Raw genomic sequence first — 26,375 nt, 5'->3', positions numbered from 1 at the left:
TTTTTAATAAAAACGAGGACAACACGAGCGCGATGGCATTGATGGATGCGCGCGTTTTCGGATAACCGCGCGTCGGCGTCGCGGAAACACATCGATTCGTTCGAACGCGTGCGTCCCTAAAAATACAGATTGTATTTACACATGAAATATTATTCTCTGCTGTCGATAAAAAGCGCAATCCGAAATGTAAATTCGAAAGAGAAACGATCGCTGTGTGTAACGACGTAACACGCGAAGTTTGATCGATGACGCGTCTCGAGGACCTCGCGGAGATCACAACGGAGGAAGAGAACACGGAGGGGGAACGGGATGTGCGGGCACAGTATGAAAATAAAATTACTTTTATTTCTGTACAACGAAGCCTTTTTTACATACCGGTTGCACGTGACGCGCCAAACACGCGCGTCTCGGGTCCCGTCGCGTCATAACAGTCCACCTCCACGCAGTCTTGTGTATGAACGCGCGTAAAACCGCAAAAGTGCACTTAGGAACTTCATCTTTCTCCCTCGGCGAATTGCGACCGAAATGCGTGCACGAATGTGTATTCGAAGGTCTCTCTCTCTGTGTGTGTGTGTGTGTGTGTGTGTGTGTGTGTATTGTGCGCGCACGCGCGCGCGTGTGTGTGTATGCGATACATCGGCGTGCCGTACAACGAAGTTAACATTATTTCGGTCGCACGGCTAAAGCCTCTAAATGCGCGTTCTATTTTAAGGTACCATTTACTCTTAGCGAGTGATGAACTTCAAACTACGTATCACATTATCATCGTTCGTCTCGCGCTCGGAGAACGACTTCTTCCCACCGCCGCCTTACTACACTTCGTTCTCTTGCGACTGCAATATTATTGCATGGTCCCTCGCGCGATTGCGAATCGCCGTCACTACGAGAACTTCTTCACAATGTCGCGGAGACTCGTGTAGGTGCCCACGATCAGGCCCAACGCTCCGATCAGCACTAGACATATGTTCTTCGCTAGCATGATCTTCTTCTCTCGAGGTCCCACGATCTTCCAAAAGGCGCATATCTGTATGATCGCCGGGAATGCAAGGCCCAAACCCGACAGGCAGAATGCGCCGAACAGCGAGATGAAGAGATCCAGCTCTGGTATCGTGACCGCCAGCACGACTGAAACAGATCGCAAAAGAGATGATATTTTGAATTATACCGCGGATGTGTAATAACATAATTAATCGCGATCGAAGAGACGTCGATTTAATCATTTAGAGGAGTATAATGCAAAATATGTAATAACGATTTTCTCGCGAGGTTAATTCCAAATTTTGAAATTTAAAAATTTAAATTTTGAGAAGTCGTTTAAAATTTTTTAATTTTAATTTAAATTTAAAAATTTTAAACGACTCGCACTTTGGGTCCAAGTGTGTTATTTTAGTTGAAGCTCTCTCTCTCTTTATACGTTTCTCGCAGATTTGAATCGCGTTCTCTAACGCGTTGAATAGAAAAAATAAAACGAAAATGTCAAACGTGTAAGAAACATGTAAGAAGAGCTTCAAGGGAATCACTTCGTCGACAAGCTCGAGTCGAGCTTCGCACTCACAGGTGAGCAGAATCACGATGGTTCTGACTACGTATTCCCAGAGTAGCTTGAAGCGATACTTGTCGATCACCGGGCTGATATATTCGTTCCACGCGATGTCGATGGCGACGTAACACTGAATGGGATGAGTGAAGAAGATGGCAATGGCCAGGAGAATCTGCACCGCCTTGCCCAGCTTCTCCTGGGTGGGCAAGCTGAGCGTGATGCTGCCCTTGATTAAGCTGCCGTAGCGCACGTATCCGAAGAATCCCATGCCGGCGTACAGCACTATTATGATAATCATGGCAATGTTGAGGACGCCGAAGGGCCTCATGAACGATTTCGGTGTCTTCATCTCGTTCTCCAACGGCATGATCTGCAAACGAACAACGAATAGTCTTAGAATTGCGATCGCGGGATGCTTCGACCCTCGCTGTTAACCACCCTGATTGGTTGGTTCAACAAAAGGAATAATTAAGCATTGAAAGCGTTCGAAGAAGGATCGGTGTATCCTGTTGAAAATTACGAAATTAAAATCTCGAGATGAACGCAAGAAATGAAAGTTCTTCCAGCGAGCGTCATTCAATGTATTGGGTGAGTCCAAAAGTTCGTGCGGAGTTTTAATAGATGGAGTTATAAGCGTCGTAAAGTGTTGTCATTAATACTTCCATCTACATATTATATAACGTTGGAGAGGTGACGTCTTCAGCTGTTATTAAAAAAAAAATCATTTGTTTTCATACAAACTGCTTCGAGAAATATCACTTTAAAAATGAGTATCGATAAGGTGCATTTACGGCATGTTATGCTTTACGAGTTTCGGAAGGGAATAAACGTTGCCGCAGCCGTAAAAAACATTCAGGATGTTTATCAGGATGAAGCACCAGCTAAACGAACTGTGGAAAAATGGTTTGCTAAATTTCGGCGCGGAGAATTTAACCTTGAAGACGAGCCACGCTCTGGTCGACCTTCTGACATTGATGACGATGTTTTGCGTACTTTAGTGCTCAATAATCCGCGAATTTCAACAGAAGAAGTTGCTACAGCACTAAACGTTGACCGATCAACCGCTTTTCGGCGTTTAAAAAAGATGGGATTCGATTTGAAGCTCGATATATGGGGGTGCCCCATTTGCTGACCGAGAAGAACAAAATCAAGCGAATTTCTGCAGCCGTTTCTTTACTCGGGCGGCTCAATAGCGAGTCGTTTTTGGATCGACTAGTGACGGGCGATGAGAAATGGGTCCTCTACAACAATGTTCAGCGCAAACGGACATGGAAACAATCAGGTGAGCATGGTGACGCAATGCCAAAGGCCAGTTTGCACCCGATGAAGGTGATGCTCTCTGTTTGGTGGGATTGCAAGGGCATAATCTATTTCGAGCTTCTCCCCGCTGGCGAAACGATTGATTCGGACAAGTACTGTCGCCAATTAACCAATCTGAATCGAGAAATAAAAGAGAAACGTCCGATTTTGTCAAATCGCAAGGGAGTCATCTTTCATCACGACAACGCCAGACCACACGTTTCGAAAAAGACGCTGCGCAAACTGAAGAGCCTGAAATGGGATGTCTTAACGCATCCACCGTATTCTCCTGATATCGCACCATCTGACTATCACTTGTTCCGGTCATTGCAAAATTATTTAAATGGAAAAAACTTTGACTCTTTGGAGGCCTTAAAAAACGGCGTCTCTTCGTTCTTCGAATCTAAACCGCGCAGTTTTTATGATCGAGGCATCCGTATGCTGCCAGAACGTTGGGAAAAGATTATAGAAAACGATGGAGAATATATCATTGATTGAATAAAGATTTTTGTTTGCCTAATCACTGTGTGACTTTTACTCACAAACTCCGCACGAACTTTTGCACTCACCCAATAATACAAATTCGCTTCTGCCACTCTTCATCATTACACCTGCAGATTTTATGTGCTCTTATGTTTCAGAAGATTACTCACCACGCCGATGGACTCGAGGGCGAAGAGGACAGTGCCGAAGAAGAGCGGGAAATTCTCGATCGCCCCGACCGACGCGCGGCCCTCGAACGTCAAGGGTTCCCGGAAGATGTAGTAAAGTATGATGGCAAATCCGGTAAACATGAGGATGTTCGCGAGCGTCGAGAACGGCGCCAGGAATTTCAGATTCCTGATGTAATTAACGAGGATTAAGGGTAACAAGATAATCGCCATGTACACCTTCAGGTCCAGGTCGATCCACGTTTTCAGCGCCTGAAAGACGTAAGAAAGCAAGGATACTCTTTCGTAATTCTTCCCAGTGATCGCGGGTGGAAGAAGTTACGACTTGCCGTGACGCTCTTGCTGCGTGTTCGATTTTTCTCTCGCATAAAAATCCCGAGGATATTCGCCGCATGACACAACTTATTAACGCGTTGAATGCCGAACTTATTATCGCGTTGCTCACTGGCGACCATTTCATTAAACTGCACGTAAAGTATAATTAGTAGCGTTCAAAAGGTTGACTACACGGCCGATAAAGTGCCGATGAAAGAATACGAGAGGTGATAATGTGACTCGAATTGCAATTATTTATCGTATCTTTGGCAATTTCAATCATTCGCGCAATATAAATGGAAATAACATGTCGTGTCGCGATCGACGTATCAACAGCTCGGCTACTTTTTCGATGACGATGATTAATTCTACCGTCTCGCGGCGGCGTAGACAATGTTCTGTTATGAGGTAAGTGCGAACAGGTAAAACAGGTTGTAAAATCAAGGCGAACTCGCAAGACTCGGAAGCAGAAATGGCTATATACAATAAATGAGATTCCAAGCGTAATCTGCACTTTGCATACGCGCTGATGTGTGCCGACGATGTATGTGTGTCTGTATAATACGCGCACTGATAGAAAAATATACTTGAATTAACTATAATCTCACTATATTTTATAGTTCATTTTGGCGTCAACCATATTTTTATAGTTCGTGGAACCTGCAAAATATAGTAGAATAAACACAAATATATAGTCAATGATTGTCTTAAATAATTGTTAGTTACTTTTACCACATATATGATAATTTCTCTTTCACAAATATAGTGAGATTTAATATTCATATAGTTACATCTATCATCATTTAGCAAATATTCTGGTACTGACTATAAAATACTGACTATACCAGGTCTGTAAATATGAAACCGGAATTTGCCCATAGATGGCCCTAGCTGTCAATGTAGTTACCGTCAAACCGCGTCATTGGCGCCATTTCCATTTGTTGACATCTGACAAAGATTTTCAACTCACAACAATACAAGTTTCATACAACAGTATAGTTTGTAATAGCGTTGAACATGTCGAATTTTGTGCCTGGAAGTTACGATTTGCGGACAGCATTGATTTTCTGTTACCATTTGAAGAAAACTGCTGCAGAATCGCATCGAATGCTTGTCGAAGCTTACGGTGAGCATGCTCTTGATAAATCACAGTGCTTTGAGTGGTTTAAAAAATTCAAACGTGGCGATTTTGACGTGAGAAACGAAGAACGTGGAAGGCCACCGAAAAAGTTTGAAGACAGCGAATTGCAAGCATTGTTGGATGAGAATGACGCTCAAACGCAACAACAACTCGCGGATCAATTAAATGTGACATGAGAAGCCGTCTCCATATGTTTGAAAGCCATGGGAAAGATCCAGAAGATGGGAAAATGGGTTCCACATGAACTGAATGAAAGACAGCAGGAAAACCGAAAAACCACTTGCGAAATGCTGCTCGCCAGGTACAAAAGAAAGTCATTTCTCCATTGAATTGTGACTGGCGATGAAAAGTGGATATATTTTGAGAATTCTAAGCGCAAAAGATCATCCAGGTAACTCCAGGCGAACCATCGACATCGACTGCAAGGCCAAATCGCTATGGACGGAAGACAATCTGTGTTTGGTGGGATCAGAAGGGTGTGATCTATTATGAGCTGCTAAAACCTGGCGAAACCGTTCATATTGAACGCTACCGACAACAAATGATCGATTTGAATCAAGCTTTGCGTGAAAGACAACCAGAATATCAAAAAAGGCAACACAAAGTGATTTTGCTTCATGATAATGCACCATCACACACAGCAAAACTGGTCAAGGAAACGATTGAGGCGTTTAGTTGGGAAATACTTTCTCATGCGGCTTACTCACCAGACTTGGCTCCGTCCGATTACTACTTATTTGCATCGATGGGACACACACTTGCTGAGCAACGCTTCACTTCTTACGGAAATGTATGAAAATGGCTCGATGACTGGTTTGTCTCAAAAGAGCAACAGTTTTTTTGGCGTGGCATCCACAAATTGTCAGACAGGTGGGAAAAATGTATAACTAGCGATGGGCAATACTTGGAATAAAATATTTTTTATCATTTTCATACAATAAACGTGTATTTTCTATACAAAAGTTCTGGTTTCATATTTACATACCTGGTATAAAAGAGTTACTTTTACCTACCATTTTATATTTGCGTACAATAATTTTAGTTTAACTTTTTTAATTTAATTTAGTTTAACTTACTATAATTCTTAGTAAAAATATTATATGATCGGTTATACTATGCCTATATCGTAATTATTACCGATATTATGGTAATACTTACTATAAATATGATATTTCGGATTATAATTTAGTTACTAAATCATTATAGTTCCAAATATCGTATACTTTTCTCTCAGTGCGCCGCATCATGCAGTCTGTTTACTTTTTACGACGCGTACACTAACGACAACGTCACAGCGTCTTTGCGAGCATGCAACGCCTATCGTTCGCAGGATTGTCATTGGTTGGGAGCGCGCGCGGTAATTGTTGACAGTGCACTATCTATTACCATCTCGAAGCAATAACGGGAATAAGACGAGAGATATTCGATACACGCACGCAGTGACGTTGCACGTGGACTGCGAACGTATTTGTTCGAAACGACGTCGTGTTACCTGCTGCGCCCTGAATTAAAAAGCGCGGAATATCCTGAACGCGCGCACGTCCGGTGCGACCGAATATCTCTATAATCGCGACTTTAATGCGACGCAGGGCGATAAGCGATTCACGCGATATCAACCGATCTTTCGTGCCTCGGCACAGCTTTTCGTATTTTCCTTCTCATCGGCTGCTGGGTGAAATTATCTGCGGTAGAAAACAACGAACAACTTTTCGCGAAACGTTGCATTCGCGATTTTTCTTGCCAGCTGTAACTGAGACATTTGCATTGAAAACTGATTAAAAGTTCTTCTCTTTATCTCTGAATCCGTTTGCATCTTGTTTCGGAACAGTCGAACCGAAACAGTCACGGCGAACGTAATACGCAATTTACGACCTGTTAAACAGTACGGCGCGCGTGTCTTGCTTGCAAAAAGAAATCGGAAGGTTTTAGACGAAATCGCCGAAATACTCTAATGAGTCCTTGAATGGATAACGAAGACACTCGGATCCGTTAATACGTCTAATCACATTGACGGCCGCGTGCGGAGAAGGAAGCATAATCGGCACTTTTATGTCTCTCGTGTCACGCCGCGCAAATATTTCGCTCGAGCAATTAAATCGCGACCGTGCTATTCTCGAGGCGTACATATGTACCGCATAGACATAAGAATATAGGGACAGAGCATAAGCCCGTAAGATAGGCGAGGGGAGTTGTGCTGAAATGCGGGGGGCGACTGTGCCTAAGTTTCATTGGCTACAATAGTGCGCATATTCAGAGCGTGTGATGCAACGACTTGGCTGTCATTGACAAATAGTAAATGTAACAAAATGATAAGAACTATTTACACTGACAGTATTTTGCAGAGGTTATGCATGTGTCTTTTTTTTCATAATTTCACTCACACACAACTTCATACACATCTATGTATGTATCAAATACTTACACACGGCACAACCACCAATTAGATTTAGGCACAGTTTACCTCGTCGCACCGTCCCGCAATGGTTATCCCCCCGCAACTCTATGCTCTGTCCCTATATTCCTATGTCTATGACATACTATCCTTCTTTTCTTTTTCCTTGTGCGGTCTCGGTCATCATCTTCTCTCTCTCTCTCTCTCTCTCTCTCTCTCTCTCTCTCTCTCTCCTTTGTATTATTTTTTACTTCCTTGCGCTTGAGGGGACCAGAACGCTCAATAAATAACGCTTTCTCTCTCTCTCTCTCTCTCTCTCTCTCTCTCTCTCTCTCTCTCTCTCTCCTTTGTATTATTTTTTACTTCCTTGCGCTTGAGGGGACCAGAGCGCTCAATAAATAACGCTTTCTCTCTCTCTCTCTCTCTCTCTCTCTCTCTCTCTCTCTCTCTCTCTCCCTCTCTCTCTCTCTCTCTCTCTCTCCCTCTCTCTCTCTCTCTCCCCTCTCTCTCTCTCTCTCTCTTTCCTTCTTTTATTCTTTCATACGCGTGTCCTCGAGACACGCGTATGAACGAGAACTTTACGTCGTCGTTATGTACCTCCGTATACAACACGCACTATCATGTAGCACGCATCTGAAAACATAACGACGCACGGTTGACATTATTTCCGCTCATCTTCGCATTTACTCGAAATTATGTCGAAAACTGAATTGTGCGCAAGATTGACAAAAAAAGTGAATCTGGTCGAGCAAGAAGTCGCATTGAGACATTAACCAAGAGTTGTTGGTTGCCCAAAGCCCATAGTTGTTTCGTCGAATTAATTTTGAAGCTAGCTTGACTTTCAGTGATATTAATACCATCGTATAAATATACAAACTCATTTGTAAAAGAGATGTGAGAGTCGGTAAATAGTACAAAGATGTATCGAGGTGAGAGAATCTCTCCGTTGAGACGGAAATGACTTCTTCGTCAGGAAAATATGAGAAGAAAGCGTCAATCTTCGAATCTTCAGATAAACGTAAACATGAGTGAGAAAGTTTCATAATACGTGCGTCGTTGCATATCTCAGACTCTGTCGATCGGTGCATGCCGACAGAAAACTGTTCTTTTCGAACGTGAAAGAAAGAAATAGAAAACTCATTCTTTATATTAAAAAAAAAAAAAAAAAAAAATTGAGCAAGTATACGAAATTTTCTAAACGGAAATAAGTATCGTTGCACGCTGTTCTCGATGTAAAATTAACTTTTTTATTCGTCACAAATTCGATGCTTTTTCCAAAATCATAGATTTTCCGTTATCGTGCACGTGCTAGCACCTGAGCTAGGGACCGAAGTCCATGCTAAAAATAAACTAATAACGTGTTAAAATATATATTAATACATTCCATCTTCGTTATTTAAACATCGGTCTTACAAACTGAGCACGAGTCTTTGGATATTAGAGCATCACGCGAGTCTAGAAAAGTTAATATCGCGAGTAATATCAAGCGCTCGCGTCGTCGTCGCGATGATTTACCTCGAATCGTACGCGCAGTCGCCGCGCGTTAAGAAACATTTTTATCTTGATTTCCATTTGACGCATTTGCGTTTGAAACGCTATATGCACATTTTTGTGAATTCTCAGCGCGTATTATCGCGCAACTAATCTAAATTTCTAATTTCGCGAGCGCGCTCGAGGGCCGCGGCGAGCCGCGCGATTTCGCAAATATTCAGTCGATTCGGCATCGTCAGCCGTTGCATTTGATTAACAACCGTTACGTAACACGTGTAACTCTACCCTCGTATCTTCAAAGCACCGTCATTACTATGCTTCGATTTCAAGGGCAAGCGGAAATGGGCACGTTACTGTCGTTTAACATGTCTCGTTTATCGTCGGCTGATCTAGCCTTCATCTTACGTAAAGCGGTGCAGAACGACGCGCGATCAATTAAATGAACTCTTGAGATAGTTAATGTATGCTCAGATCTCGTCAGAGCGAATTTTGCATTTTTCGTACGAGGAAGATCGGCCTCGAGAACGAGTTCACGAGAAACTGCTGTTTTTAGACCGCTCGAAGTGGATGAAGCAACGAATTAATTATCGTGAGCTGTGAAGTTCGTGCAAAAAATTGGTGGTTTTTCCATTAAATCTTCGTAGGAGGAAGGATGCTAAGAAGGAAAATCAGAAGTCCTCGTTAGAGGCGCCTGAAGAAAATACCGAGAATCGATGTCGTGCATTTTATTCCTGAAAATTGTTGATCCTTCGGAATTAAATAACTTCATTTTGCATCTTGTTTTGCACCAATCTAATGTATTAATTGTTTCTAATTAATTGTTACGATTAAAAGATCTATGTATTATATTCGCGGACGACCGTTTCCGAAGGAAGACCGTTAATATCGACGTATATGTTCATGGTGCGAAAAGTAGAAAGCGTCAGGATAACTCTAGCGTGACTCAAATCCGATCCACCTTGAAGCCGCCCATTTCGGGAATCATTGTCCTTAATTCTCTCTGTTTGCCGCGATCATCGCAACGATGCTGCGCGATTCATCTGGTGTTATATTTTCGTTTAACCCATCATTGAGAAAATGTGAGACGTACGGATTAACTGATTGATGCAAATCGTTATTTATCACGCTAACGAATAGTGCACGTGCTGCTTATCGAAGGTGATACCATAAGTAACGTGACGATTCGACAAAGATTCGACGATTGTTGCCTGTAGCGTCTAAACATGATTACGGTGATAATCGCGACTATGAAAAACACGCTGAAGACGCAGAAAATAACTCGTCAAGCTCTTCCGCGGCAGGTCAAGGCGACAGAATTATTTGCACCGTGCGTGTGAGAAAATCCACGTGAGAAAACGGCAATTTCAACGTCGTAAGACGCGCCATCGAGATCTCGGAATCTCGTTCAAGATTGCTTATTACAGCGAATCAACCGGCGGGATTGTTACGTAACGCGCGTTAACCATATCAATGCTAGAGCACAATAACCCACAGCGGAGACTTCCGGGATGGGAATAATCCGTCAGACGCATTTACGGTAGCGGCGATTACGCGCGATCATGCGATTCACAACGCGGCTCTATAAAAGCCAGAGATTTACCGACTCTTCTTCCTCTCCTCCTCCTCCTCCTTCCTCTTCTTCCTCTTAGCAAATCTTTCGAGTAATCGCGAGATTACACTGCTGAGATACAGCGACACCGACGTCCTTCTGCTCGCGAAGCCTCGTTCGCGCGCGAATGACAAATTGCGTGTGAAGTTATCGTTATCGCAAATCTACTAGCGTAACATCGGACAATTATCGAATAACAAAAGCTTCGACACATCCGACGGCCGTTTACGTAATCATTACGTTCACCATGAGCGATACGAAAAGAAGGAACGCGCGCGCAAAGTTATGTAAACCGTTTATCTGGACATCTTCCTCCTCTCCTCCTCGCGTCGCTCTTCCTTTCAAACTTTCCACCTTTGCGGAGGAAAGAGAGAAAGATTCGTCGCGCGCTCTCCCGCAGGCGGAGATCTCCGTCTCCCCCTGAGCGTGCATCGGGCATGCTCGAGGAAATGTCGCGCGTTATCGCGATATTTATCCGATTCTCCTCACAAAGTGGTTAATGCAATGAACTTTACGCGCGGCAACATACGCGCGGCTCCGTTCACTCCGCCACTCCGACCCTGAGAAGCCAAGGCGCTTGTTCGAACGAACCAACGAACGAACGAACGAGCAACAGGCGATCAGGTTTATGTGCAACGCACCGACGTTACATCTACGTTCACACGCACACACACACACACACACACCCGGTATGCTTGTCGTAATAACATATGGCGTAACGATAGTTAACTATCTATTACATTGCGTATACTACGCAATCCCAACCTTCCCAACGGTGCGGTTAACACAAGACTTGGCGCCGTTCTCTCGCAACATTGTGCGCTACACCCGCTGCCGTGTCGTATTTTGCGTATTTCGCGCGCATTTGTCACGCGAGAATTTCAGTGCCGTCGTAGTGAGAGCATATCTTTTTTGCACGATACACATGTTCCAATTCCAGCGAGGTACGTTCATTCGATTCGGCCCGCCTCGTTGGCCGTTCGTCGGGATCGTTTTTCGCGTCATTTCGCGCGACTTGTTCAAATAAAAGCCCCGAATCCTTGCGTATCGAATCGCACGCGTTTCTTTCGCGGGGGGTTACCGAAACTCCGATTGTGCAAGTAAACGTTTTTACGTCGCGTTACGTCGTATCGGCGATTTCCCAGGCGAACGCTCGAATTAGTCTCGCGATATTCGATCGAGGAAAAAATACATACGGAACGGAAAGTTCCGTTCGTCTTATTCGTCAACCAGATAATCACCATTGTCGTCTACGATTTTTCGCTTTACTATCTCGACGACACTCGCACGGCGATCTGCATTGCGGAAGGTGATCCGTTGACGAAGCGTTGAGGATCGAATTGAATTGACGATATTCGATAAAATGACACGAGAACTTTGTCTTTCGACTTTCACTCGGAAAAGCGCCGGAACGGCGCGGGTCCTTGTTGAACAATACCCAAGTCGGCGTTCGTCCGACTTCGCAGGCAGCTCTTGCTCCGCTCGCTTGCTCCGCACTCTTGATAAGAGCCCGATCACTTGCGCGCGAATTTCGCGTGCGACCGCGGCGTGACAGTGGAAATTCCATAACAATAAATCAATCGGAGACGCCGAAAAAGATATGGGACAAATGAGTCTAACAAACACACTCCATCGCGAATTCACATCTAATTTCCGTAATCCGCGGCGCGACGCGTCTCTTATCGCCTGATATCACCGAATTGCCGAGTCACACGCGCGCGGCTGCGAATAAAAAAGACAACGAAGCGGGAAGCAGAGGATTGTTACTTCGTCACAGTAGACAGATTCGCGCGCGAACGAGAGCGCTGATCGCATTGACGAAAATGTCGATGACCGGCCGGCCACCGTCCGTGTCGGCCATAATCACCTTGACTGGACCTGTGCGCGCATTAATTACACGGCGACTGTCCGCTCGCGTATTTCCCTGACCTAGATTGTTCCCTTTTGCTACCTACGCGCGTATACTCTAATGCGGGTGTACCACCTCGGCGACGTGGTGTGTGTGAACCGAACGGATATGCGCGCCTTTAGAGAAACCCTCCAAGCGGCGCATTTCGCAGTCGAGAACGCGGCAAAGATCGAGATAAAGGTCCGTTGACGCTCGAGTATGACGTATACCGTCGATATTCGAGCTGAAAGTAATAGGTGTACGATTACTCACCAGGTGCAGATTGCTGGCGATGAATACCACGTAGACGCAGCAAGTGCCCATCTGATATATCATCAGGAAGGCGTTTATTATGTGGCTGCAGAAAAGAGGAAAAGAAAGATCAGCCGTCATTGAGAGCTCCACACGGAAAAAAGAAGATCGGCCAAATCGTTGACACGATGAAACTAAACGCGCGTTCTAATTACACGCAGCAGAATATTCTCGATTCTTACGACCGAATTCCGCTCTCGTAAGAGATCCCGTTCCCTTCGACCGAACCGTTCATTGTCACGTTAACTCGACCAACTTCTTTCTCCCCCGCGCGATCAAGCGAGACGTTTGAACAAATCAATGAAAGCCGACTTGATCATCGCGAATCATTTATTTATCGCCTCGACCGATCAGAAAAGATCGACGACGATTTCGCAAGAATTCTCTTTTCGCACGGACGAGCGAGCGAGCGAATCGCCGAATCGCTGTTATTATTGTTGCGGATAATTCCTCCGTGAATACGCGTCCTCGTTGCGTATCAGTGAAAGTATCGCGCCGAGCCACGACACGCTGTGCCTTGCAATTAACGCTCATAATCGCGAGCGACATACTCACATGGAGGCTCTGGAGAACGGCCTGAGCCACATCGGTCCTTCCTCCAGCGCGGCTTCCGCGGTCGCTGGATACGACATGGACGGCACCCGCCGCCTCTTGCACAGCTCGTATTCCGACTGGACGAGGATTCGCATGCAGTATGTGCAGAATAGTCCTATGACGAACGTGGCGATCAAGCCTATGACGTAGCCCGCGTTGAAGAAGGCCCTCGGCATCGCGAGGATCCCCGTGCCCAGGCTGCCCTTCAGCAGGTGCAGCATCGTCTCCGCGTCGCTTCAATCATTTTTACTCGTTCGATGCAAAGCTCGTTTAATTGTTGTCATTTATACGCGATAACTGTGCTTTCTAATTTGGTCTGATTTGATCTGACGTGATTTGATAATTCGGACGATTCGATAAATATCCAATTGTCATGTGGGAGGAAAATTCGCTGGATTGTCACCCGCAACATGACTCGTCGAATCGTACGACCGGAGATTGGACGTAGGAAATTACGCTAATTAAGACGTTTAGCGCGAAACGTGCGCTGCATGATCAAGCGTCGCATCGTTTCGTATGCAAAGAAAGCGCCGCGCGTTACGTCGCGCTCCTGGCCGTCTGGAATCGCGTATTAAGTCTTTTGCTTCGATCAATTGCTCGGATCGGATTCCTCCTCGATCAATCAGAGCTGAGTGATTGCGATCTGGCTGGATTAAACGAAAACGAGATAACGCACTCGCGCGTCCTAAATCGCGATCGCGTTCCACCGATTTAGCGACGCACTTTCTGAGTCACATGTCAAAGGAATTATCATTATCATATGAATACGTTATCGGGGGCGATAAAGAAATGAGTAGCGCACTAACGCGTCGTTATCACCGCGATCGCGAATCGGTCACTCTCTTCCAGTGATGTGAGGAAATTATAACGACAAAGGACGTCTCGAGTGCTCTTATTATTTTATCGAGCTTTGATCTCTTCGTTGAAGTAATTATATATCTTTATCTTTAGATTAAAACAGCATATTTTACATCCGACAAGTAATTCAAGCCGATAGTGATAATATATTTCTTTAATTTTATCTACTCTCATAATTTATCACACGTGTGTGACGTTAGCGAGGGAAAGAGAGAATTGACATTGATATATTATTAACATGTTAGAAATACTATGTTTTACAAAGGTTTTAGTTATTAAGGGTCACTCAAATAACGAGCGCGAATTATATCTATCCAAGAGGCACGCGGCGAATTTCCCGTCATGATCGACGTGTGTTGTCGTTCGCGATTATATACGAATCGCAAATATCGCAAATCGATAGGATACTCACGTGGTCGGATGCTCCACTACTCTGTAATTATACGGATCGTAATCGGCGTTCTGCTCGTGCGTATTTTTCTTCTTTTCCTCCATTTCCAGGATGTAGGGACTCTTCGAATCGTGACTGAAAATACAACATGATCGTTATCTATGCAAATGATATCGTTTTCTATGCATATCAAACGTATTGTTAAAGGAATTATTAAGAACGTCTACTAATTACTAGGTCATTAGTGACGAAGCAAGTCTGATGAACGATATTTTAAATTTAAATTGCAACTCTCACACGTAACTTTGCACACGTAACTTTGCCATATGTGAAAAGTAGGTAATGTTTAACACAGAGTTTGAGTGCATGAAAAATTTCGTGCCATTTCTTAAATTCACGAAATAATTCGTGTCGAATTACTTACTCATTTTGGTATTCTTTGGACGAAGCTTTTTTCGGGTCTTGGAGAGCATCCTGCGAGAATATAACAAAAAGTTTAATAAAGAAATAAAGAATACACAATATAAGGCATTCCGATGCTGCCATTTCTTATAAAATTTCTTAAAAAATAAAGAAGCTTATTGGTGTTCAAAGTGTAGAGACAAACGCCGGCTGAAATTGAAATATACAAACATATAAATCGACGAAACTTCGCCAACATTTAAATTATTTTACCAAATGAGTTCTTTTTATTTTGAAAATTTCTCCTTGAAAATTAAGTCACAATAAAAAATGCATATTTGTGAGATAATGACGAGTCCACTTCGTCCGCATATTATGAAAATACACGATAGATAAAATTCGTACGTCACGGAAATGTCTTGGCGCGTATCTCGAACCGGTTCGTCCAATGGTTTTCGAAATATCTTTTTCGATGTATCTTCATGTACCTTTACTGTCGAATGTCGATATCCGCATATCGCGATATCAATATCGCGCGTAACATTGCTGTAGCGTCGTTTGTATCGTTGATCATTGGTTAATCATCGGTGTTCCGATTTTATTATCTGATACGTAACGACGCTATATGCTTCATAAGTACTAGTTTATAGGTGATATATTCACGGCGACGATAGGCGATCGGTTCGAGTTCACGCGCTCACACAAAGAGAAGGATAAGAAGGAAGGTCGCGCTCGTGTGAGCTTTTCGCTAAATCGTTACGATTGCCTTTGGCCTACGCGATATGTATTGTCGACATGACTCACGAGTAACACTTCAAACAAGGCGAACTCGTTAAAACTCGAATTCTCACACGGGACTCACGGACTCTCTCGGAGCACGAAATTTTGAGCGACGTTCTCCCCGAGAATGATCAATAGAGATCGCGAGCGCGCGTCTTCTTGTCGATCGCTTGCTCGCTCGTTCGTTCGCGAACAAATACGCTTACATTTTTGCGTTACCCTGTTGTAATATTCCGCCGGCTGCAGCTGCCGCGCGCGATACTACAGCGATTATAGATGTCAATTTAATGGGGAGGTTTTGTCCGGCTCTTTCTGTCGGTACAATTGGATCGACGCGGCCGATCGTTTCTAATATTAATCGCACCGTTCTTACTCTGCGTTTATCGGTGCGAACATTTTTGCATCGCATAAACGAAATGAATTTTGCAACGAGATCAAAATGAGGAAAGAGTCCAACGATGAGTGAAGCACGAGGAAACATGTTAATACGTATATGCATATGCGACCGTTTTAAAACGATTAAGATAATCGAGCGATAGATTGTGAAATCTCCTGCTGGAATCTTTCTGTTTCTACAGCAACTCGATCACTCAACTGCGATCGAGCTGTTTCCATGTGGAAAATTTTTCCCCTACGGTGGATTTCGATCTCGCTTGCTCATTACACAGCATTTAACAGGTGCGATGGCGAGCGATGTTTACAGAGATCACGATCTAGAGTTACGTTTGCTCAGGATCACGATAAGGAATGTCGGACTTTTGAGAATTCACTCGGACAATTGTTCGCTCGCGTGTGTGCTGAAGACTTGGAAGTGCGGAGTCGCGAAGATGCGGGAATTGCCGGCGTCTCTACGTAATTCGGCCGCTCGACTCGCCTTCTTTATACATGCAGTTAAGCCGTATAACGCGGCGAATATGGGAAAATTTTCGTGCCGTGCAAACGCATAAATTGCATAATGGCGCGGATACGACCATTTAATCCGTCCTTCAAAGCAGAATACTACGCCCACAAAAATAATGAGATGCGTCGTTAACGTACACGTGCGTAACATTTACACGCGCGACACGTGCGTGTGGCGGAAGATTCCCCCGCCGGTGGATTCTCTCTCATCTCTATCATGACGTTGATTAATCAAACAGAAATATAGAAATATCTAATATAAACATATATCGTGTGTGTGTGTGTGTATACATATGTATGTTGATACACGTAGGTGTGTGCGTGTGACGAACAGGCGCGGACGCCGGTCGGAGAATTTTCCACTATACTTGAATCAACACGCCGCGACATTGTCTTCGATAACGCGCCGCTTTTTATCTCACGCGGGGACCTCTCTCTTTAATTCGTCGCGGAATTACCCGCGTAATCGGGCGCATTTGTGTTTATCTCGCTCGTGCGATATTTACACATTCCATATGTTGATACACGGATCAATTCGCCCTCTTTCCTCCTTTCCCAGGCAAATATTTCCCCGCAAATCGCGGAATCACGGCGTAATCCGACGTAATACGTTTGCGCTAGCCTCGTAATACCTTTGCGTAATACCTTTGCGTTGCAAAACAAACAATGTTCACGTTTCACACGTTGCTCAACAATGCACTCGATCGCGCGATAGAAAGCGAACGATTATCGCTCGTGCGATATTTACGCTAATTAATGACTACCGAATAAGACGTTAAGCTCGCGCGATAAACCGCGCGCGCGTATCATTGACGCGCCGGAGTCGCCGGTCGCTTCACGTGCGACGGATTAAAACGTGCGTGTTACGCGCGCCAATCAGCCGCGGCGATCAATCATTTCAATAGGATTATAAACATTACGCGCAACCATTCATTTAGCGTGCGCGCGACTGTCTTTCTCGCGTACGCGTTCGCGCAGCTGTCTCATCATCCGCGTGTCCCGCGCGGCCGATTATTAATGGATTATCGTTTAGGTTCAGTAGGACAAATTGCGCAAGCAATAACTTCGTGTTCGCGACGAAGTCGCGCGTGACGCGCGTCGCGAACACATCGCGCGAATACACGCGAACTCACAGGTGAGTTCTCGCAGGCGTGTCTCTCTAAAATGTTTTCTCGTATTTTCCTTCGTCAGACTCGTTTATTTGCTAATAACGTAAAAAGTTCCGTACCCCTCGCATACTCGTCGGACGTCTTATGTAATTTCGGAACACGAGACACGAAGCACACATTTTCGGAAAGATAACGCGCGCTCGTACGTGTCGTTTGTAGTGACGGCGAGATCACTTTGGAATCTCGGCGATAAGCGGATTCGATTACGATATGATCGCTCCACTGAAGAATCCGAGCTTGTCGAGCGTTTCTCTCTTTTTCTGAGGAAATTCCCATTTCCCATCGCAAAAACAGATAATCGCCGGCAGAAGTAGCTGATTATTATTGAGTCGTTACGATCGGCTGCGAAATATTGTTGCGTGATAAATATGTTCGTTCGGTCGTTTTCGAGGCCGGGCCATATCTCGATGCGTATTCAGTACTTACTCAAAACACATTTCTTTATATTGGTTCGACGATTATCGAGCCCGATGTTTGCTAGATAACTGTTTCGTTAGGTCCGTTAAATCACGACGAAAAACGAGCGGCACTACAGACGGAAATATACATGGAGAATGACGAACTCGGTAGGTTTCCGAGGTGATATTAATGACAGGAACAACATGGAATGTTACAGCTTCCGAAAGAATTCCGAATGATAAGTGCACACTCCGCCGATCGCTATACGAACGATTATTCATGAAGTAGCGAATGAAACATTGCAAAATCTTCGAGTAACGCGACCGTGCGTAAAAACGCACATTTCTACAAGCGCTAAATTATAATCTGATTTTATCAAAGTGCTAAAGGCCGGCGAATCCGACGGATCGCTCCTCGTTGAGTGCGATTGTCACGTAACAAGCATCGTTAATTAATGACGCTCGCTATTAAAGGCGATCGCGAGATCGCTGTACATCGAATTCCGATGCGAGAGATTGCAGGTGTCGCGATAACGCGGAGCGCATTCGAAGCGGATTCTTCTGGCAGGATTTATTCGCCCAACGCGTAAACAACGCGCGCTTTTCTATTCAGCTCGTGATCCCACAAGCGAGGGAAAGAATCGCTTCGGTTGATACCACAGGACACGTGAAATTATCGATTCGTTGAAGAGCAGACCTTATTATCGTTCGAACAGCCGCTAATGATAATAACGCTACGCGCAATATTTAACAAGATCCCTCCTCAATATTGTAACGTACTCGGCGGCCACTTGAGAAAGAATGAAAAAGAAGAAGGAAGGTCGTACGCGCTGGAGTGTTTTTTTTAATCTCATCTAATATCTGCTTCTTGGAAGCCATCAGAATTCGCGGTTCGCTCGAACTTATCAAGTTCTCGACTCGCAATCTCGGATCGTGCGAACGAGGGTACAAAGGTATTCCCCGGGCACCTGTTTTCCCACTTTCTCACATCGGCTATCTCAGTTATCACGGAAGTACACACATCGGGCGTGTCTCACCTCCTTTCTTCTCCTATTTTCGCGCTTATTCGCCGGGGGTAATTGTCGAAATCCACAGGACGTTCCCGCGAACGTCTTTCTTGCCGTCTTGTCGTTTATCTTGCCGGATCGCGGATTATTTACGCGCCAATACACGCGGACACGTCTCGCGCCCCAGGATTCCCCGAGGATATCGACTTTATGTGAGACCGAAACTTAACATAAATTATGCACAATAGCGCATAATTGCACGCTTTGCCGCTGGGACATGTCATGAAAATTACCCAAGTCATCGGACCTTGAAACGTTGAAAATTGCCACGGTATTGTCACGTGCCCGTGAAAGACACGTGTCGATCGCGGCCGAACGGAAGGTCCCGAGGAATTAGAAATTCAGGACACGCGCGATGCATATGTATTTTCTGTGGATACGTGTGTCACACTGGAGAAACAATGAGGGGCAGACCCGTCCACGACATAGTTACACAACCGTGTCGACCACAGGTATCAAATTGTGTAAAAAGGAGGAAAAAGAAATAATAGGGAGAAAAACAGATAAGGTATCGAAGAAACTTCTCAGAAAAATCTTGCAATGTATTTTAACCGACGATTCCGTCTCTATCTCTATCTGTTTCTCCCTTTCGTGATATCTCTCTCTTTCTCTCTCTCTCTCTCTCTCTCTCTCTCTCTCTCTCTCTCTCTCTCGCTCTCTCTCTCGCTCTCTCTCATCCATTCTTCACGTGACGAATCGTTCTTGACATTATGCACCGTAGCGAGATCGCTTTTCCGCGAGCATAATGAGCCGTACGCGCCGCACGCGTCGCTAGAAAGTAGAGGAGGCGAAGGCGCATTATGCAAACACACCTTCTCCACCGCCGCGCCATTCGTTACCGTGCGTTACGACCGATCTTGAATTTCTACGATGCGTAAGTAATCGCGTGATTACCAGGCCGGTTGATTACGCGAGAGCTGTTGCATATTGATCGCACCGATAAAACCGGTAACGCCGAGCGGGATTTCGCGCGCCGACGCGACGGAATGTCACCGTGATTAAATCGTGTCAGAAGGAATTATCCTTGTACCCTGCCCGCAGTGATCCCTCTCTTTCTCTCCACTTTCTATTCTCTCTCTCTCTCCCTCTCTCACCCCCCTCTCTCTCTCTCTCTCTCTCTCTCTCTCTCTCTCTCTGCTCGCAACACGCGGCATTTTTTCTCTTTTTCTCTCTCACCTCGTGCTTCTAAAATTCTGATATTTCGAAAATCCTCACGAATGAGTCTTCCGCTTCGAAGAAGGAGCTTGCTCATGAATTCATGCATGAATTATTGTTTGCGAGCATCGAACACCTTGTCAACGTAAGGAAAAGATAATACGCGCGAGCGTGAAATTGTTATCGGATGAGTGCAACTTCCACAACTGGTATGCCGCGCCGATAAGGGTCGCAATTCAAGCTGAGTAATCATTGAGGTAAAGTAAAGGCTGTTGGCGAGGGTTGAGGGGGGGGAGGTTTATTTAATCAATTCGCCGGTGTATTGTTAATCGGCGATGCGGCGACCAGCTGATTAAAATGTACGGTGATATTTGACACAAGGAAGAAAGGAGTTAATGAGAAGAAAGAAAGGAACTCGGTGACGACGAGGAGGAGGAGGAGGAGGAGGAGGAGGAGGCGCGAGATAAGGAGAGATGAACGAGCACTTAAAGTTAAAGTAGAATTTATAGGGGTGTAGAGAGAATAGAAATCGGTTGTTTCCGAACTTTCGACCGAAGACGGACAATTGAAGAGATAAACGAAAAATATCTCTACATTGACACGCGATATTCATCGGAGATACGCCAGATGCAGAGCCTGTGTCCTTCTTAGAAGAGAGCTCGATAAAAATTATGACGTAATGCCGATTGTAGATCAGTCCGATATGTGTCAGCGTCACGTCACTGATACCGCTGATGTTGTAACGTTACATTTTACGTCAAGCGATCGAAATATAACGATATATTTATTTGCTCCATTTTCTTCACTTCAGATTCCCATCGGGCGCGACGACAATTCAATCGGCGTGAAAACAACAGGCAAGTCCATCCTTGATTTGACAGCCACAGCGCCAGCCAGAAGTCAGCCGGTGGCCTCATAGATCTGCACAGCGGGAGAGAATTTTTGCAAGACGCCTACAGAAAAGACGATTCGGACACTTTCGAACGGCTTGCCTAAAGGACAGGTATTGTACCTGGTCGCCTTCGACCAGACGGCGACGAAGAGGAGAAAAAGCAAGAGTGCAAAAAAGACGGGCCACGCGCCAGGAAAAAGTCGCGGGAGAAGGACATTTCGCAAAAGCGAGCGCTAGAGACGCCGGCTGTAGGCCAGTTCGGTCCGTTCGCTGCTGTTTCATTGCTGTTTCCTCATTGTGCAACACTCTCAATCGCCAATTATCGTCGAAGGTACGAGCGAAGAGGCAGAGAAAGAAACGGAAACGGAGGAGAGAGACAAAACGGAACGCACATAGTCGGCGATATAACGAGGACAGCAGCGAGGACTATACGGAACAAACGATCGTCCTTCAACGTGCGTGGGAGCAGTTTCGGCTTGCAATTGGCGCAAACTTTCCGCTCTCATGATCGGCTCATGATCAGATCGCCGTGCAACCGGCGCCAAGACATCGAAAATACCACTCAGCGCGCAATAGTCTCACTCGCAGTTTATTATTATCCCGCTCCGTAATCGGTTCGTCGTTATAAAAAAAGATAGTGACAGCTCGTTCTGCGGACGAGCGAATTTCGCAGCGATGCCGGCGACGACGGCGACGGGGGCAACTATATTTCACAGTTGCCATGTCACGTAAATTATGGTTGGTTATTTTTATGTCGAAGTGTAATTTCGCTTCGTTTCCGTACACCTTATCTGTCACAGCCGTGCGTTCGACGCGTTCTCGAGATATCTCAAATGTTTAAATGTTCAGATCTTTTGTTGTTCTTGGGTTTTAGCTGCTCCATCGCGCGAGCACTGAGAGAAAAGTATACGATATTTGGAACTATAATGATATAGTAACTAAATTATAGTCCGAAATATCAGATTTATAAGTATTACCATAATATCGGTAATAATTACGATATAGACATAGTATAACCAAGCATATAATATTTTTATTAAGAATTATAGTAAGTTAAACTAAAATTATTGTATGGATACAAATATAAAATGGTAGGTAAAATAACTCTTTTATATAGTCAATATTACCAGAATATTTGCTAAATGATGACAGATGTAACTATATGAATATTAAATCTCACTATATTTGTGAATGAGAAATTACCATATATGTGGTAAAAGTAATTAAACAATTATTTAAGACAATCATTGACTATATATTTGTATTTATTCTACTATATTTTGCAGGTTCCACGAACTATAAAAATATGGTTGACGCCAAAATGAACTATAAAATATAGTGAGATTATAATTAATTCAACTATATTTTTTTATCAGTGAGCGAAGGCAAAAATTCTACGCGCTGCACTTTTGGAATACTCACTTCTTGCGAAATATCTTGCGAACGTCATTGTGTGCGTTATCTTACGTACAATTATGCATGCTTAGATAAAGCTAGATATAACGGGGCACACAGTCTCAGGGAAGTATACACTTGCTCATAAAACGGTTTTGAACACATGTAGTAGTCGAGTAAAGTATATGTCAAACTGTCATCGTAATTGAGAGCTGGTGCAGTAATCAATTACGGTAGGAGTCGAAGCGACAGTGTCTGAGACAGTGTCCAATGTCACAGCTACAACGGAAAATTCAGAAAAAATGTAAATATTTTAATTCATTCTTAATTAATTAATTCATTCTTATTTCTTAGAGAAGATTGTAATGAAAGGCTGTACTCATCGCGTGTTACTTCGATTCCAGTCATAACCGATTATGCTACGCAAGTAGTGATTTTCAGTCGTGCACTGATAAAAAAATATAGTTGAATTAACTATAATCTCACTATATTTTATAGTTCATTTTGGCGTCAACCATATTTTTTTTATAGTTCGTGGAACCTGCAAAATATAGTAGAATAAACACAAATATATAGTCAATGATTGTCTTAAATAATTCTTAGTTACTTTTACCACATATATGATAATTTCTCATTCACAAATATAGTGAGATTTAATATTCATATAGTTACATCTGTCATCATTTAGCAAATATTCTGGTAATATTGACTATATAAAAGAGTTACTTTACCTACCATTTTATATTTGTACATACAATATTATACAATAATTTTAGTTTAACTTGCTATAATTCTTAGTAAAAATATTATATGCTTGGTTATACCATACCTACATCGTAATTATTACCGATATTATGGTAATACTTACTATAAATCTGATATTTCGGACTATAATTTAGTTACTATATCATTATAGTTCCAAATATCGTATACTTTTCTCTCAGTGTGACAATTTGTCTTATAACCAAGTGTATCGCGTGTTGCTATTGGTATCACCAACTTCGTAAAATGGAAACACGAACGTCATTTTCCTGCAAAAGCGACGAAACGCGTAAATTACATTCGAGAAAAACGGCTCATCTTATGTAAGTCTGCTCCTTTTTATATACACGCTCACACCACAGGTGCGCATCACCATCAGCAGAAACATTGCCGTTTCCGATCGATACAGAAGTTCCGTAAAGATAAAAACTAATCAACGTCACTTTCGTCGCGGATATTTCTCGGCAAACGCGTTTTCTACGCGAGAAAATTCGCAAGTTTACGGTGATCTTGGAATATTTGACATCTCATCTGATATACTTTTCATCACCAAATAAAATAAGAATATTTTCTTTTAAATCTTTTTGAGATAGGTCAAAACTCATCAGCTAAGTAAACGTAGCTTTCTTTTTCAAAATTCGTGATTCCGGCGGTTATAGAGTCTCTTCTGCCATCGTTTCGTTCCTCGTGCTAATTTGTCGATTGAAAAGAAAAACACGATATATTTTTGCACTCTTAAATCTGATAAGTACATTAAAATCACATATCTTTTTCCAAGTACTAAATACTCCAGTATCACTTTGCTTTCACAAAATAAGGCGATTATTTCACGAATCACTGAGGTGTCAGAAAAGAAAGAGGAAAAGAAAAAAAGAGAGAGAGAGAGACAGAGAGATTGAGGATATTTTCTGAGCGAACTGCAGGAGCCGTCTGCCGCGCCTAATTACTTACGTCAATTAATGACTCAAATTGTTCCTCCTCTCCCTCTCTGCTCTTCGTTCCCTCTCTCTCTCTCTCTCTCTCTCTCTCTCTCTCTCTCTCTCTCTCTCTCTCTTCATTTGTTTACCAAAACTGTCAAGTTCCTCACGCGTGCGCCGAGAATCTTTAACGAAAAGCGACGTCGATACGCACACACACATACACATTTTCGTTCACTCACCGTGCTCGATGTAAATCCCAGATTGTCGTGCGACATCCTGGAGGAATCACTGGGTACTACCGAGTTTCAGGTCGCCGATGAGTCCTCGCATATGATAGCGCGGCAGGAAGTGAAGGTGTCGAGCGAAACGAGAGGTGGAGGAAGAGAGTACACGTGAAGAGCAAAGAAAAGGTTGGACAAGTAAGGTCAGGCGGAAGAAGAAATTGCGGAGGTGAGGACGAGCGAAGAGAGACAGTATGTGAGAGAGAGAGAGAGAGAGAGAGAGAGAGAGAGAGAGAGAGAGAGAGAGAGAGAGAGAAGGGAGAAAGGGAACAGTGAAGAGAAGAATGAAGAGGAGGAATAAAGAAGAAAAGTAACGGAGAAAAAGGAAAACAGAAAGTCGAGCAACGGTGCGAGACTAATCTCTGAAGGTGTGTTTCATTGCCGTGTCGTGGCAGGTACGGCCGCTGCAAGTCGACTGGTCTCAGTCTTAGCGCGAAGTATTATTTATATAGCATCAACGGCATGCGACTCGCGGTTCTCGGTACCGTTTCGTACGCGTATCGTTTCGGCCGAGTACCGCACCGGGGGGGAACACCGACTTCGCGGCCGGCCGATTGACGCCGATGGTACCCTTAGTTGTCCGGCGTGTTTTGTACAACGAGGTACAACCACCCCAGGTGAGCCGATCGGCATTTCTGGGTCTCTCTTTTTGCGACGCGACACACGCGTCACGGAAAAAAATGTGTACGAGCGAGCGAGAATCCAGGTCGTGGGAGTCGCTACGACCTAGTCGCGCTATAAGCGACTGACTCCTCACTCATGTAGATTCCTGTGGCACAGGAGTCGGGGATGAGCAAGGGTGAGTCCTTATACGGACGTTTAACGTTTACGACGCACTCGCTCGCTCGTGAGTGAGACGAAATCGAGCGTCTTAGAAGGAGAGACTTCCCTCGGCGTTTGCACGGTAAATTTAGCCGCGTTGCATTATAGCGACTTAGTTCTTTTCCTCATATTCCGTCGCGCACGGGGAGGAGAGAGGAGGGATCTATTAATAATACGACGCGCGAAATTAATTGAATAAGGCGCGACGTTGCCCGCCGTGTGTTAATCGAGTCGAGAGTCGTATCTGCAATCTCCGTATCTGAAAAATATAACGAATGCTGGTCGCTTTCAGCTCGAACACGCGAAGATAGATCGCGTCGTAGATCGCGATTGTTAATCCTTCCGTCCGCCTCGTTATTGAAACGCAAAACAATGAGTGTGAAATTTTTTCCCATTTTTCTCGCGCTTTACATAAACAAAACCTTGCCATCAGCGCGTCCTCTTATCGCGACGATAAAGACGTGTGGATTATCCGCGAGAGATATTGATACTGTTATACGCTGTGATTTCTCGGTAGAGAAATATTTTAATAATGAATACGGTATTTCGTCGATCCAATAGAGCGATTATTGATTTCTACCTATCAATATAATCACGTTCTTTATCTCAACAAGTGCTATCATTTGACAGTGATAAGAAAAGAATGTAACGATCGAAGCCTTTTCTCTTCGCGTGCTTCATCCGAAAACCGCCCTCTTTACGTGTAAGCTCGCCGTTTTCATCTCGCAAATTGCAAAACGCGATCCTCCTTCGTTTTTACTCTCCGCCGCGTGCGCGAGCCGTTTCTCTCCTTCCAAATAAAAGTAAAAGTAAACGACAATGATAAAGGATTTCGGGGCGAACTTTACGATAAATCATGACATGTCATTATGACAGCTTGATATTCAAAATCAAGACCTCGGATCTCGAAAAACACGCGTGTCCGTCGAAC

General features: G+C 44.0%; 1 protein-coding gene across 1 annotated transcript; it reads right to left on the bottom strand.

Moving 5' to 3' along the window:
* Positions 1-325: 325 nt before the first annotated feature.
* Positions 326-25,219, bottom strand: LOC105184412 (proton-coupled amino acid transporter-like protein CG1139). The gene is made up of 8 exons (XM_011143203.3): positions 24,581-25,219; positions 14,926-14,975; positions 14,523-14,636; positions 13,214-13,486; positions 12,620-12,704; positions 3,493-3,762; positions 1,556-1,910; positions 326-1,125 (listed from the first exon to the last, which is right to left on the bottom strand). The coding sequence occupies exons 1-8, from the start codon at positions 24,614-24,616 to the stop codon at positions 881-883; spliced, it is 1,428 nt and encodes a 475-aa protein (XP_011141505.1). The 5' UTR covers positions 24,617-25,219; the 3' UTR covers positions 326-880.
* Between the last annotated feature and the right edge of the window lie 1,156 nt (positions 25,220-26,375).

The sequence above is a fragment of the Harpegnathos saltator genome, unplaced genomic scaffold (assembly GCF_003227715.2).
Source record: "Harpegnathos saltator strain DR-91 unplaced genomic scaffold, Hsal_v8.6 scaffold33, whole genome shotgun sequence".
Taxonomy (NCBI): domain Eukaryota; kingdom Metazoa; phylum Arthropoda; class Insecta; order Hymenoptera; family Formicidae; genus Harpegnathos; species Harpegnathos saltator.
This window is presented reverse-complemented; position numbering and strand designations above follow the sequence as displayed.